The sequence below is a fragment of the Onychostoma macrolepis genome, chromosome 08 (assembly GCF_012432095.1).
Source record: "Onychostoma macrolepis isolate SWU-2019 chromosome 08, ASM1243209v1, whole genome shotgun sequence".
Classification (NCBI taxonomy): Eukaryota; Metazoa; Chordata; class Actinopteri; order Cypriniformes; family Cyprinidae; genus Onychostoma; species Onychostoma macrolepis.
The window spans coordinates 22,892,227-22,908,000 of record NC_081162.1 but is presented as its reverse complement, the minus strand read 5'-3'; the positions used below and the strand labels follow the sequence as shown (position 1 = coordinate 22,908,000).

Genomic DNA, 15,774 nt, shown 5'->3' with positions numbered 1-15,774 from the left:
GACACTCATGTAATAACTGCTGTACATAGTCATGGAATCAAAGGTCCTGCTTTAGAAAATTAATCGACAAGTGAGCAAAGTATTTTTAGTTTTGTTATTTGTGTATGTACTGTGTTATTTTATGTAATTTTTCTATATTTAGTTTATTTCCTGGTCTATATTATATCTAGCAAAAAAAAAAAATTATATATATATATATATATATATATATATATATATATATATATATATATATATATATATATATAGTATACACACACACATATATATACACATATATACAGTGAGGAAAATAAGTATTTGAACACCCTGCTATTTTGCAAGTTCTCTCACTTAGAAATCATGGAGGGTCTGAAATTGTCATCGAGGTGCATGTCCACTGTGGGAGACATATAATCTAAAAAAAATCCAGAAATCACAATGTATGATTTTTAACTATTTATTTGTATGATACAGCTGCAAATAAGTATTTGAACACCTGAGAAAATCAATGTTAATATTTGGTACAGTAGCCTTTGTTTGCAATTACAGAGGTCAAACGTTTCCTGTAGTTTTTCACCAGGTTTGCACACACTGCAGGAGGGATTTTGGCCCACCTCCACACAGATCTTCTCTAGATCAGTCAGGTTTCTGGCTTTGAGCTCCCTCCAAAGATTCTCTATTGGGTTTAGGTCTGGAGACTGGCTAGGCCACGCCAGAACCTTGATATGCTTCTTACAGAGCCACTCCTTGGTTATCCTGGCTGTGTGCTTGGTCATTGTCATGTTGGAAGACCCAGCCTCGACCCATCTTCAATGCTCTAACTGAGGGAAGGAGGTTGTTCCCAAAATCTCACAATACATGGCCCCGGTCATCCTCTCCTTAATACAGTGCAGTCGCCCTGTCCCATGTGCAGAAAAACACCCCAAAGCATGATGCTACCACCCCATGCTTCACAGTAGGGATGGTGTTCTTGGGATGGAACTCATCATTCTTCTTCCTCCAAACACGTTTAGTGGAATTATGACCAAAAAGTTCTATTTTGATCTCATCTGACCACATGACTTTCTCCCATGACTCCTCTGGATCATCCAAATGGTCATTGGCAAACTTAAGTCAGGCCTGGTTTAAGCAGGGGAACCTTCCATGCCATGCATGATTTCAAACCATGACATCTTAGTGTATTACCAACAGTAATCTTGGAAACGGTGGTCCCAGCTCTTTTCAGGTCATTGACCAGCTCCTCCCGTGTAGTTCTGGGCTGATTTCTCACCTTTCTTAGGATCATTGAGACCCCACGAGGTGAGATCTTGCATGGAGCCCCAGTCCGAGGGAGAATGACAGTCATGTTTAGCTTCTTCCATTTTCTAATGATTGCTCCAACAGTGGACCTTTTTTCACCAAGCTGCTTGGCAATTTCCCCGTAGCCCTTTCCAGCCTTGTGGAGGTGTACAATTTTGTCTCTAGTGTCTTTGGACAGCTCTTTGGTCTTGGCCATGTTAGTAGTTGGATTCTTACTGATTGTATGGGGTGGACAGGTGTCTTTATGCAGCTAACGACCTCAAACAGGTGCATCTAATTTAGGATAATAAATGGAGTGGAGGTGGACATTTTAAAGGCAGACTAACAGGTCTTTGAGGGTCAGAATTCTAGCTGATAGACAGGTGTTCAAATACTTATTTGCAGCTGTATCATACAAATAAATAGTTAAAAATCATACATTGTGATTTCTGGATTTTTTTTAGATTATGTCTCTCACAGTGGACATGCACCTACGATGACAATTTCAGACCCCTCCATGATTTCTAAGTGGGAGAACTTGCAAAATAGCAGGGTGTTCAAATACTTATTTTCCTCACTGTATACAGTACAAAAGTATTGTAACAGTAAAGACAAAATTGCTCTGTTGGCTGTGGAGTCAAGACATTTACAAATATGATTAAAAGATGAATATGAGACAAAACTACAGAATGTCACATTTTATTATTGGGTGATTCAACACATAGATGTTTTACCAGCTAAGAAGATAAGCACTTTTAGAGTTTCATCCCTCTATCAGATGTGAGCATACGTATTGGAACAGTTGCCTCACAGGTCTTTCTAAGTGATCAGCTGTGTCCTGTTGCATTAATTCTTCAGATATTAAAAGCAGGGAATGTGTCGTATCAGTTATATCCATTACTTCTGCATTCTGAATCTTGCATTTGATGATGACACACAAACCAGGATGAAGACGAGGGAGCTGACTTTGAGAGAAAAGGAAGCACTTTGGATGCTAAAAGAAAAGAGGAAGTCAATTAGAGCTCTAGCAAAAACAAAGGGCATGGGGAAATCAAGAGTTCGGAAACCACCAGCGACACCAGCAACCAACAACTACCTGATCGGCTGAGAAAACAACAGTAGTTGACGACAGACAAATCATAAAAACTGTGAAAATGAATCCTAAAAGACGTGTCTGTAAAATCACCAACAACTTCCAGAAATCTGGGGTGATGCTCTGACAATCTACTGTCCTCAGGAGACTTTGACACAGAATTACAGATGCTACACAGCAAGATACAAACCTCTGACCAGCTCCAAAAATAGAAAGGCAAGATTAGAGTTTGCAAAAAAGCACAAAGGTGAGCCAGAAGAGTTTTGGAACTGTGTTTATGGACCAATGAGACAAAGATGAACCTTTATCTAAGTGATGGGAAAGCAAAAATGTGGAGAAAAAAAGGGAACTGCAATGATCCCAAGCATACAGCCTCATCTGTAAAGCATGGCGGAGGTGGTGTCATGGCATGAGCATGCATGGCTGTCTCTGGAACAGTCCCTCTCAACTTTACTGATGACTTAATGTATGATGACAGTAGCAGAATGAATTTGGAAGGGTACAAAACCATCTTGCCTACCAATATTCAAGAAAATGCCACCAGATTCATTGGGAAGTGCTTCATATTGCATCGGGCAATGACCCAAAACACCTGCCAGTTCAGTCAAGGAATTTATAAGAGCAAAACAATTTAAAGTCTTAGATTGCCCAAATCAGTCTCCAGATTTTAATCCGATTGAACATGAATTTCACCAGCTGGAGAGGAGAGTAAATGCAGAAACTCCCCAAAACAAGCAACAGTTGGAATTGGCTGCATTAAAGGCTGGGAAAAGCATTTCAAAGGATGAGATCAAGAGTCTGGTGATGTCTATGAGACGCAGACTCACTGCTGTAATTGTACGCAAGGGATCTGCAACAAAATAATAGCTTTTAATCTTTTACATCTGCCTTAAGTTCATCTGTCCCAATACTTATGCTCTCATCAAATGGTGGGATGAACTCTAAAAGTGCTGTCCTTTTTATTTGGCAAAACATGTATGTGTTGAAACAGCTAATAATAAAATGTGACATTCTGTAGTTTTTTCTCATATTCATCTTTTCATCATATTTGCAAATGTCTTGACTCCACAGCCAAAATAACAATTTTGTCTTCACTGTTCCAATACTTATGGAGGGCACTGTATATATATAAGTTTTTCAATTAAATTTTAGCTTTCAATTAAATTGAAAGTCCTTGCATTTTTTACATTTTAAATTTTCTAATTTAATGGCACTAGATTAGATCTAGTTATAACTGACAAAAAGCAACTGTGGTTAATATTTATATACAAATCAAACATTAAAAATGTATACACATAAGCACATGAAACACAAAGCTAGTAAATGACACAAAAACTGTGCTTTTTAAATACAAAAAGGTCATATTTTATAATAATGCTATGGTAGATATAAAGAAAATATTAATGAAAAACAATTTACCTTTTTATATGTTTTCTCTCTAGTGTTATTGCTAGACCCGCTGACTCCATTCTCTTTGGCTGATGACATCTGAAGCAACAAAGAGTTAAAAGTTAGACAAGTCTAGTTCACAACCATAAGCCGGGCACATGTAAATAACATCCTCAGGCTCTGTCCAGTTGTATACCATCAGATTTGCAAAGGAGCCTGACACGGACCACAGGATATCCTGCCAGAGTAATTGAGTGGCTTGTAAATGCAGAAAATGTGTGGCTCTGCTAATAAAATATGATGCAATTAGGGTTTACCTTGCTTTAACTGAGAACACAGGTGTTGGTCTGCTGTTCAGCACTCCTGCGTGGCTCAGTCATGTGGACTGGATGGAAAGCAGAGGTCAGGGTCAGAATGGATGTTCTTCCTGTCAACCAGAGCATAGGAAGGGGTATGTCCTAGTTAGTGTGTGGCAGAGGCTGAAAAACCAAACAGTTTAAATGGCAAACAGCAAGATGTATGGGGAGAATCACGAAACCTGTCAAGAACATGTCAAGGTTATATTTCAACCCAAAATCTGAATAAAGACATTTTATTTTATTTTGACCATTAATATTTTTCTGTTAAATTATTTTTAGTTGTTTTATTCATTTTTATTGATTGCTATTGTTATGTCAATATGTATTTTTACAGATTAATATTAATGCATACTTTTTATATTATTAAACTTTACGATATATATATATATATATATATATATATAAACATTTATTTTGTTATTATGTTATTGTATTTTTATCATTGTAGTAATATTTTATATGATTACTGTTTTTGCTGTATTTTTGTTTAAATAAATGTATCCCTGGTGAGCGTAAGAGACTTCTTTCAAGAATATTTTAAATTCTTACCGACACCAGACTTTTGAACAGTAGTGTATTTTAAAGCTTTTAATTATACAATATTTTCTTCAAAATATGAAAACTATTTTAATTTACATTTTAATATTATTTACATAATATTTTAATATTCAAACATTTAAACATATTTGAAATGTTTTTGAATAACAAAATATATTTAAAATGTTTTTGAATAACATTTTACTTTTTTAATCTTCAAATGTGCATTATTGGTCGACCAAGCTCAAATGACAGAGAGAAATAAAACTATAATTTTTGCAGTTTTGTTTGTAAAGCTAGTGACGCATAAACCACACTTCACCTTTAATGAAAGATTGATTTCAGGTGTTCTCATTGAAACAACGCAGAATTGTTTTAAATTGATCTTGTGACCACCTAAGTGCGTATTTGCATCCACAGCACTGAATAAACGGTGCGTCGTAAAGTCAGCAGACAGAGTGCAGGGCCTCACAGTCTGCGTAAATGACAAATAATGGCCTTTCAGACTGTCTGCATAAACAAACTGCAAGCCCTTATTCAGAGTCAAGAACAGCCTGTGACTCTAAAACGGTCGTGCCATTCGCTCTGTGCCAGCACATTGATATCGGTGGGCCTACAGAGGGGTAAAACACAGGGAAAGTGTGGATGTTTGCTCCTGATAACCAGCTGCTGTCTGAGGAGCGTCTAACACCTGCGTGTCACTTCGCCCTAAGACTGCTATCCAGATCTATTACACAATCCACTGGGAGCAAAACAAGCCAGTGGCAACTTTCTTCTTGAGTCATTAACCACAATACTGTCATTAATTATACGTCAGCACTGAAGAACAATCAAAACAAAGGTTAGAAAATATTACACTTAGAAAAGGGCACATCCTACGTCACAACATTTACTTATGGATCAGTGTTTCAATATACGCTTGATGGTTAGCCAGGTACATCACTGAACATTAAGATCAAATAACGCAATACGACACAAGAGGCCATGCATTAGAGTGATTTTACCATAGTTAAGGGGTGTAATTACATGTAATTACTATGTTTTTTAATGACATAGATTCACAACTATGTGATATATAATTAATATCTATATAATTAATATAAATAAAATAATACATTTTTACATATCGTGGGTCAACTGACATTCAAAAATGAACTTTTATGCTCATCAAGGCTTCATTTATTTGACCAAAAATACAGTAATATTATGTAATATTTTTACAATTTAAAATAACTGATTTCTGTTGAAATATATTTTAAGATGTAATTCATTTCTGTGATGCAAAGCTGAATTTTTTGGCATCATTACTGAAGTCTTCAGTGTCACGTGATCCTTTAGAAATTATTCTAATATGCTGATTTGCTGCTTAATAAACATTTATTTGAAATAGAAATCTTTTATAACATTATAAATGTCCTTACTGTCACTTTTGATCAATTTAATGCGTCCTTGCTAAATAAAAGTATTAATTTTAATATTCTTAAAAATAATTCTACTGACCACAAACTTTTGAACAGATGTGTGTCTTTATAAATATACACGACTAACTGCTACAATGATAAAGCCAAATCTTTATATAAGCAGTGTCAGTATACAGTAAGATGATTTATGGATACATGAGTCAATATTTAACTGTCTGAGAAATGACTAACCAAACATCAGTTTTAGTTAGCAAAACAACTTATGCAAGTTACGGTAAAGTCTTCCTGAACTGGAGGCCCCGATCATCATATTCCCTTGTAATATAAACCTAAAGTTTAACATACTGCATATGACATTCTTCTATAATTCAGTTAAGAACAATAATCCCATTGTAAGAAGCACAAACAAATTATGTTGTACTGACAGTGGAAAAGGATCGTGAAGTGCTCTCAGAAGAGGCAAGTGCCCTTTAAAGGTATTAAAGATATGTGAGCATGTGCCAGACATTAAGAGGACAGAGAACAGAAAAAACACTTATGATTCTATCACCATAACACTTTAAAAACTTGTCCTCACTCTCTATCTCTTCTTGCTTCGCTCCTTCTTCTCTTTGTGGTTGCTATGAACCCAGATTCAGTGCTTGTAAACAGTAAACAGTGGCCACGTCCACCGTAGGAAATGAGGGGCACACGTACCCATGATTAGGCTATTCCGATTGATTTGACTGGTACAATTAATAAACTCAATAAGTTTGGCATGCTAATTGGGGAGGATCTTAGCATTTGTGAGGTCAGAATCTCAAAGCGGCAAGTGGCATCAACCGTTCAAATTTCGAAGTAAATTTTAGCTTATAGGTTTTTAATGGAATGGCAAACATGGGAGCCGATTTGGAGAAATTTGGTATTTCGTCACTTGCTCACAAATGGATACTCTGCAGTGAATGGGTGCTGTCAGAATGAGAGCCCAAACAGCTGATAAAAACATCACAATAATCCACAAGCAATCCACACAACTCCAGTCCATCAATTAACATCTTGTGAAGTGAAAAGCTGCATGATTGTAAGAAACAAATCCACATTACGGCATTTTAACATCATTAACGCTTCCTCTAGTGAGAAAGTCCATCCCCTGTCATCCTCTCACATCAAAATCCACCAGCATTATTTGTTTAGAACTGTTTTGGACTGTTTCCAGTTGTAAATGGTGATTGATTTGTGCATATTTCTCTCCTGATTCAGACAAGATGACTTTTTCACTGGAGAAGCAATATTACGGATTATGGGCTTGTATTTTAGCTAGAAGCAACGGCTTGAAGTTATACACGTGTTAATGATGGATTTGTTCATTGCAAACTTGCAGTTGTGTGGATTACTGTGATGTTTTTATCAGCTGTTTGGAGTCTTATTGTGACGGCACCCATTCACTGCAGAGGATCCATTGATGAGCAAGTGATGTCAATTCCTTTGAAGTCTATAGTTCTATATTATAGTAATTATTTTAGATCTGACACGTTATATGTAAGCAATGTCACCCAAGAGAAAAATAATAATAGTTTAGTTTACTATAAGCACGTCCTCATTATGCAGAAAAAAATATATACCTTTGTGCATTACTTCTAACAGTTTAGCCTAAATGAATGTTTATTCTCAATTTTCCCTCCCAAATGTTGTACAATGTGCAGTTATGCAAATTCTGATTTAATGTTATTTTAAAGTGAAAACCTAACTTTTAACTTTAAAAAATAAGTATTTATGAGTGAGAGGGTCAAAATTCCACATCTATTCATTTTAATTGAGGGCTAGAGAACCAGATTAGGAGCATATCAAACAAGGCACAGGCCTCACATATGCACTCTTTGTTCTGACTGGAGGTTCTTTCTTCAGTTTGTTAATTGGATACAGTGACAATCATTATATAACTGGCTTAGTGTACTGTGTGAATGTTTCTCGCTAAAAGCTCTAATTGGATATGATGTTGTTAAAGGCATTTTAGAGAAATTAGTTGAACTTGGACAATATGCACAACTTCACATGAGTACACTGAAACTGTAAATACTAATTATTGCTGTACAGATACAGTCAGTGAGGAGGAACAGCCCAACCGCTGGGCAGATCAAATCCTGGTTACTAGATGTAGAAAATGAAGAGAAATATCCAATAAAGACTTGGCTATTTTTATTAAAAACTTTTTGCCCTTAAAATAAGCAGTCAAGGTCTTCAGGATTACTAGAAACTTCCATGCAAGTGTGTTTGGGGCAGGTTGGAGCTAAACTGCAGGACATTGGCCCTTCAGAAGCAGGACTGAAAACTTCTGCATTAAGGGGATCCTCTCTGTCATTTCCAGTCCTCTCAGCAAAATAAATAAATAAATAAAATAAAAATGATTTTGCTGGGTTGGGCAGCTTATCTTAAGACCTCTGAGGAGCAGCAGGGGAGTGTCAAAAGGAGGAAGTGCGAGATAAAGAAAGGGAGCAATGAGTAAACGGGAAGGGACGACATTCAGGCTACACTTCTATTTACTATTCCGGGCGAGTTCAACTCAGCATGAACACAGCAATGTGAGCCAGGTGATCAAGCAGACCAACTGCTGAAAGACTTGACTCGTAGCAAGGGCAGAGTGATTAACCGTGGAAGTCAAACGAGAGAAATGAGAAGAAAAGAGAAAGGCAGAGAGGTGAAACAGCTTGAGAGAGAGGCCACAAACATAAAATTAACGCAAGGGTCGCAGTACTCGAGGCGGCAGTAGAGCTACCTTCTCTGTGCTATCCAACCAAAAGTGGTACACTGTGTCCTAATTAGGTTTGGGGACAAAGAACCATTTATATTTTTTAACAACACTTCAGCCAATGCATACCATAGTAAAATACTCTGAAAGGTTTTCCAGCGATGGCGTCATAACATCAGTAATGAATCCATAGTGCAACCACTGTATAAGATCACTGAGCTACTGACTTTATCATAAGAAAGTTGTTTCTAGTGAATCAAAAACCTACAGCGCAACTCTAATGAGCCGGTTCTTTTAAGTGAATCAAACACATGCAGCATATTCAGTGTAGTCTGCTTCTAAAACAAATGACTCTTAATCGTTTTTTTAGTGAATCACACACATACAGCACATCCTGTGTAGTCTGATTCTTGAATGAATGACTCTTAAAAGTACCCCTATTATGGGTTTTTTGAAAATGACCTTTCATGCAGTGTGTAACACAGCTCTAAATGAATGAAAACATCCTGCAAAGTTTTAAATCTGAAAGTGCACAGTGTATAAAGTTATTTTCTCTCAAAAGAAAGAGTCGACTATGAATCATTGAAACGAGTCATTTTTAAAACGAATCCCAAGCTGTTTTAAATTGACGTCAAAATGAAATATCAGCATATTGCCCGCCTACTTGCTGCGCGCAAAAACATACTGACCATTTAAGAACGAGTTACTCATGTGATATGGTTCTTTTAAGGTGAATCAAGCACATACAGCGCATCCAGTGTACTTCAATTCCAAAACAAATGATTCTTTTGATTCCATTCTTTTTGGTTAATTGAATACACACACAGACACAACTACAATACACAGTAAGAAAAAGATCAAATTCATCTGTAGAATTACAAATATGTAAAAAATAATAATAAAATAAAATTCAATTCACTCTTCAGGTATAAAACAAAAACGTTTTGAAAGGCAATGAGCCATAACTGAAAGATATGAAAGGTAGATGTCTACCAGGCACATAATAAGCCTCTTTATGCACTTTTATCACACTGCTATCTGATAATGGTGTACCCAGGATGGAGTTGGACCCGCTGTTCCACTCTCACTCTGGCTGAGGTCCAGCCCTGTGATAAGAAAACCATTATGCACTTCCCTTTACTGTGCCTGTTAAGTCATCGCATGTTGCAGACAGGACGTTGTGAAGTAGCCATGGAATTAAATGACCTCTGTAATACTTGAATCAGCACATACAGCCATAACTATTCCATGAAATCTTCAGGAGTAGTCAGCACACTACCTTTCAAAATTTTGGGGTCAGTTTTTCATTTTTGGGAGAAATTAATACTTTTAATTAGCGAGGACACATGGATCAGAAGTGACAGTAATACATTATAATGTTACAAAATATTCTATTTCAAATAAATGCTATTTTTCTCAACTGTCCATTAATTGAAGAATCCTAAAAAAAATTAATCGTGGTTTACAAAAAAATAAAAAACAAAAAATATTAAGCAGCAGAACTGTTTTCAACATAATAATAATAAAAATGTTTCTTGAGCGCAAAATAAGCATATTAGAAGAATGATTTCTGAAGGATCACGTGACACTGAAAACTGGAATAATGATGCTGAAAATTCAGCTTTGCAACACAGGAATACATTTTAAAATACATATATATAAAAATAAAAACAGTTATTTAAAATTATAATAATATTTGACAATATCACTGTTTTTTAATCAAATAAATGCAACCTTGATGAGCATAAGAGACTTCTTCTCAAAAATATTACCAACCCCAAACATTTAAATGAATAAGATAATTTCATAGTAATGGAATCAGATTTAATTATCAAAATAGAACATGCACTTTGACCTTAATAAAATAATAATAATTGAAACTGATTACATTTATTAAGATGTAGTTGAAAGGTCAACATGATGTAAATTCTCAGGAGGGATTTCAAGTAAATAATGTTGGTCATAGTCCAGCTTCTGATGTAGGTCAACATTAAACACTTCAGGTGTGCATAATTTCCATTGCATATGACATATAATGGAAAACATTTCCAAGTTCTCTGAGGTTGTTGCGGGGACATTTGCTTATAGAAAGGCACATGGTATATGAGATGTATGAACTTGATCATAAGACTCATAGCATGGTAACTAAAACAAAAGGCCCCGTGACCAAGCCCCGTCCATGCAGGGGACATATAACTCTCTCAGACTGTATTTGACAATAAGAGCCTTTCCAGGAGCCTGTTGTTGCCCGCTGGGGACACGTTACCATTAGAGGCAATTGATGCTTTTTTTGAAAATCAAAAGAACAGGATATGCATGTCTAGATTCCATTGTTATTATGAAACCAGCGAGATCAACAACATTGCCTGCAGTTCCGTTCGTCTCTCCCCCACAGTGCAGTTAACACGCAGTGCTCTCTGACATTTAACACTAAATGTGAGAATGTTGGTTCAGTCCTACACATAAAGCAGCCAATCACTACAACAAGCTCATTGACAGGCATTCAAGGGCAGGGTGGGTCTGCCCTCCTACACTAGTCTGAGTAATCACTTTACACTTTTAACTGAGACATAGTGGTCCTTGCAAATGCAATTACGGATTGTTCACACTTGACATGAGCGCATTGATCAAACACGCACATCTAGTGTGTGTTTACACAGAAAAACTATGGAAAAGTAGTGGAATGGCAAAAAAACTGGTTCAGTGTGAACCATCCCTAAATATTAGTTTGAACTACTCAGAATGCATTAGCAACTTCATAGCAACCACACACAACATCTCAGCATAGAGTGCAACAGTCGGGTTTTGGAAGTAAATACTCCATTCATTTTATCCATAGGGAAATTAATTTTTAATTCTAACTTATAAACATTTAAAGACAGGCCTGTTTTGAACTCTGAAGTTGTCAATGGTGTATTTTTTTTAAAGTTTTTTGAATCATGTTAGACAATGGAATTTGTGATGAAAAACTACAATACCCATGATTCTATACAGAAGATTGCACCAGACAGAGAGTATATATTAAAATACATTGAAATATACTGTTAAAATATATTGTTTCTATAGATATAATCAACAACTCTAAATAATGAAATGATCATTCATTTTCTATTTTCTATATATTTCTAGCCTATATATTTTCTTTATATTTCTGGTACCAACACTGCTGAAAAGTTGGCAGGCACTAATGCACTCTATTCTGACTGCGAGTTTTATATATACTGTATGGCTTTCAATGTATAGACAGTTATCTGATGTGGGCAATACATTTCTCTGATCTTGCAAGATAGTGGATCAAGAACTATTTGGCAGACGTATTTCATTATTTCCAGTAAGAGAATCTACATATAGTGTTATATGTATACAGCGGTTTTAAAACAAGCTATTATTGTCACATTCTAAATAAAAGAAGAAAATTCAGGGTCAGCAATGTTCAAGAATGCATTTCATTATGCTTTTACAAATGTCACAAGACACAAGTGATCATGACCGCCTGCTAAATAGCCTACAGGCTGAAACAACCTCAGGGAACATGGTTATGTAACGTGTCAAATGAAACCTGCACATTTTTCTATGGGTCAATGGGAGAAATGTTCTTTGTCTTTTTTATTGATGCAAGCTAGTATTAGAGTCACAATGAACTCAATCATCTACATTTATATTCAGGAACATTGTGACACTGATTGACCTGCAGTCGTTCAAACTTAAGTGGTTATTGTCTCGTCAACCTTTGGCTCAGCCATGCATCATCAGAGGTTCATTATGTAATTCTTTATGTGAGAGTTACACACAGGTGTAGAAGGAAAGTTGACGGTGATGCAGTGAATGTGTTTTTGCAGACGCTCGTTTGCATCTGCCGATTTACCATTCAAAAGCACTGGCTCGATAACCTTCAGCAGTGAAAGCTGCACGAAAGACTAGGGAGCATGAAATCCTACGCAAAACAATGTCTTTCGGCTCTCTCTGTATTAAATAATATAACCTTCACTGGTGAATAAAGTAACACAGCTTGCTTTGCTGCAAAATGATCCATTAATGCCAACTTAGCACAAAAGCTGTATCTGAAGTGGCATATTATTTACCATAATAAAGTGCATTTACACTATTCAGGCAGTATAAATACATTTACATAAAAGTTTTAAGTGCAGAAATAATGTTTAATTTTAGTTAATTCATTTTAAATATAATCAAAAAATAATACAAATAAATTAAAATGAAAATATTTTTAGATAATTTAAAATATGAAATTATGAACATAAAAAAGAAATGAAAATGTAAAATTAAATAAATATTAAAAAAATGTATCTAAATAAAAAAAAATAAAAAAATACTCTGCCATGACAATAATACATTTTAAAGCTGCACTGATGCTGCATTTATTTTATACAGAACCAAAGCGGCATCAGAGCTGCCACTTATACTAGAGGAGCTGAAGTGGGTCAGAGCTGCATATTTTAGTATGATTTTAGTATGCATATTTATACAGAATTTTGTGCCTTAAATAACACATAAGAATCAGTGTGTTCTATCTAATATTTTCTGTCCCAAAAATAGTTATATTAGTGAAAAGGTCACTATCAAATCCCCCAGTATAGGTATAATAATGATTATGGTGGCATAATCCAGCCAGAGAGATGGTATTTTACACATCAAGCAGAAAAGAGAATGTCACATCCCATCCCATCTCTTCTGTGCTGATCTAAGAGAAGCTTAGTTAACATAAACTGTGATCTTTTTTTCTTATGCTGATATAAGAGGAGGTAAATCTTGTATGGGTCAGCTGCTGTCTATTGGCTGTCTGCAGTCTGAATTCTAGGGAGGAATGTAGCATGCCACTGTGGGAGCAATAAAAAAATGTGCATGGGAGTGAGACCGCTGGTCACGACTGCTGTTCATCATTCAGCTGCAGCTTTGAAAGGCCCCAGAAAGATTAAAAATGAAATGAAATGATGTGGCTTATTGATCTGATTCTGACAGAGGACTGGGATTCAGATAAAATTTGTCTGTAAACAGAACACAAAGTACTTTTCACATTAATATTCGCCTCTTCAGGTTGCACGTGAGTGGCAAGCAGTAATCAACTCTTTATTTTTAGTTCAATTTTCTGCAAAGAAATCTAAAGTCATTCAGAGACATTACAGATACATCTGTTAAAATATAATAAAATATTACCAAACAAACCTTTACATCTTAATGCATACAGAAAATGTGGACAGTATACAATGCATACTAAATACTGCAGAAATAGTAGACATTAGACAGTGATGCTAATACTATATTCTGAACATACTTCTTATTTTTGTTGTGTAAACAAGCAAAACTTTCTATGGGGTATTTTGCACAACATAAGAGCACAAAAGTGCCAGCATCAGACAAACTTCTGATACAGAATTATGCAGTTTAGTACTGCTGCAGAAGGCTTTTGGGAACAGCCTCATCTGCGCAAGAGACACGGAGCTTCGTTTAAAGACATCACGACCACAAATACTAGAGGAATATTTCTTCTTCCCCTCATTGTTCTTTGCCGTCATGCGGTTTCGTGCCTCCAGGTACAAAGCTTGTCCAAACAACTGTCCAGTCTGGGTTATTTTCAATGTGGGTAAAAGTTATGAGACTTTTCTCATAACCTCATCTGATCTATTAAATTGCATGTGAACAACTATGAACATGCAATATGTTTTTTATGGCTTTTCTCAACACTAATGTTTCCTACAGTAATAAGACCAGCCTAGTCAATATGGATAGTTTGAAATAACTATCCATAATAAATAATATCCATTATAATTAATATGCAGTTTTTCGTATACATACATTGATTCCGAACTACCAAAGAAAATATTGATAATATGACAGAAATGTAGTTCTTTTGTTCAATCTCACCGACATCATAAAAGTTAAATCAATAAAGGGGAGACCTTTTAATGAGCATTTCTCAGTTATGTTTAAAGTTGTATATGCACATATTGACTAGAAAAAATGCTATTTAACATGTTCAATGTCATTGCTCAGAGACAAATGATACAATTCATTGAACATAGATTAACCTTTTGAGCCAACACAGTTACTGAGATATGACCCTTCTGACAACTTCCCATCTGACACTAGCCCTGGTCTCCCCTACTTTAATGTGAAGGATTTTTTTAAAATCAGAAACGTTTAAAAGAGAATAAACCATATGTTTTAAAACAGCAAATGTTTTCTGTATAGACAGCACACTAGATTTGGAGATGCACTGTCAACACATCTACAAGACCTCGGTAATATTTCTGAGAAAACACTTCCCTGCAATATTACGTAATTTTGCCACTCTTAAGAAAGCAGCCTAAAAGACAAAATCTTAAAATGTAAAAAAAAAAAAAAAAAAAAATTGTCTTATGAATTCGCAATGAACAAATATAACGATAAAATCTGAGTTTATATTCTTTTTTTAATTGGCTACTACGTCATTTAAAGTTTTTTTTTCTACATGCGTACTTATAGAAGTATGCATAGCTGAAACATAATTTAAACACATGAAAATGTCAAATGTGACGTCTTGCCAATATGAGAGCGGAACAACACACCGCAGAACTGGTACAGGTGTACGTCCATCTGACAGCTTCACACAGTTTACATCGCAACAAACATCATTTTAAAAAAATGTCTTACCTGTATGTCTTTTAGGGTGGGCGTCTGTCTTGCCTTCAGACAAGAAGAGAGCGAGAGATTTAAGTACACACTGATATTCCGAGACTTGTAGTGTTTCGCTCACTAGAGGTAAGTGTACTCAGTGTCCCTCTACTTTGTGGAATCGTTAATGAAGGCGACTAAAGTCATACGGCAGCGAGTCTCCGCCTCCTCCTGCGCTTCAGAGAAATGCCTTTCATTCCCATAATGTCAACGCGCTTTCTTTGATGCCACCTAGTGGTTTGATGTGGCATCTATCTGTCTATCTTAAACTTTTTGTTTTAATTTTTTTAAAATCCATAAAAACTCTATTCGTTTCATTTT

General features: G+C 35.7%; 1 protein-coding gene across 2 annotated transcripts in view; it reads right to left on the bottom strand.

The window, feature by feature from the left end:
* The window catches only part of pip5k1bb (phosphatidylinositol-4-phosphate 5-kinase, type I, beta b), a 43,503-nt gene extending 27,891 nt beyond the window's left edge, over nt 1–15,612 (bottom strand). For both annotated transcript variants that reach the window (XR_009272603.1, XM_058785441.1), the window contains exons 1-3: nt 15,433–15,612; nt 4,060–4,169; nt 3,773–3,841 (exon numbers count right to left, since the gene is read on the bottom strand). Coding sequence is in view for 1 of the 2 variants with exons in the window: in XM_058785441.1 (XP_058641424.1) it covers nt 3,773–3,841 (69 nt within the window). In the remaining variant the exon portion in view is untranslated. The remainder of the gene's footprint in view (nt 1–3,772; nt 3,842–4,059; nt 4,170–15,432) is intronic.
* Nucleotides 15,613–15,774: the final 162 nt, after the last annotated feature.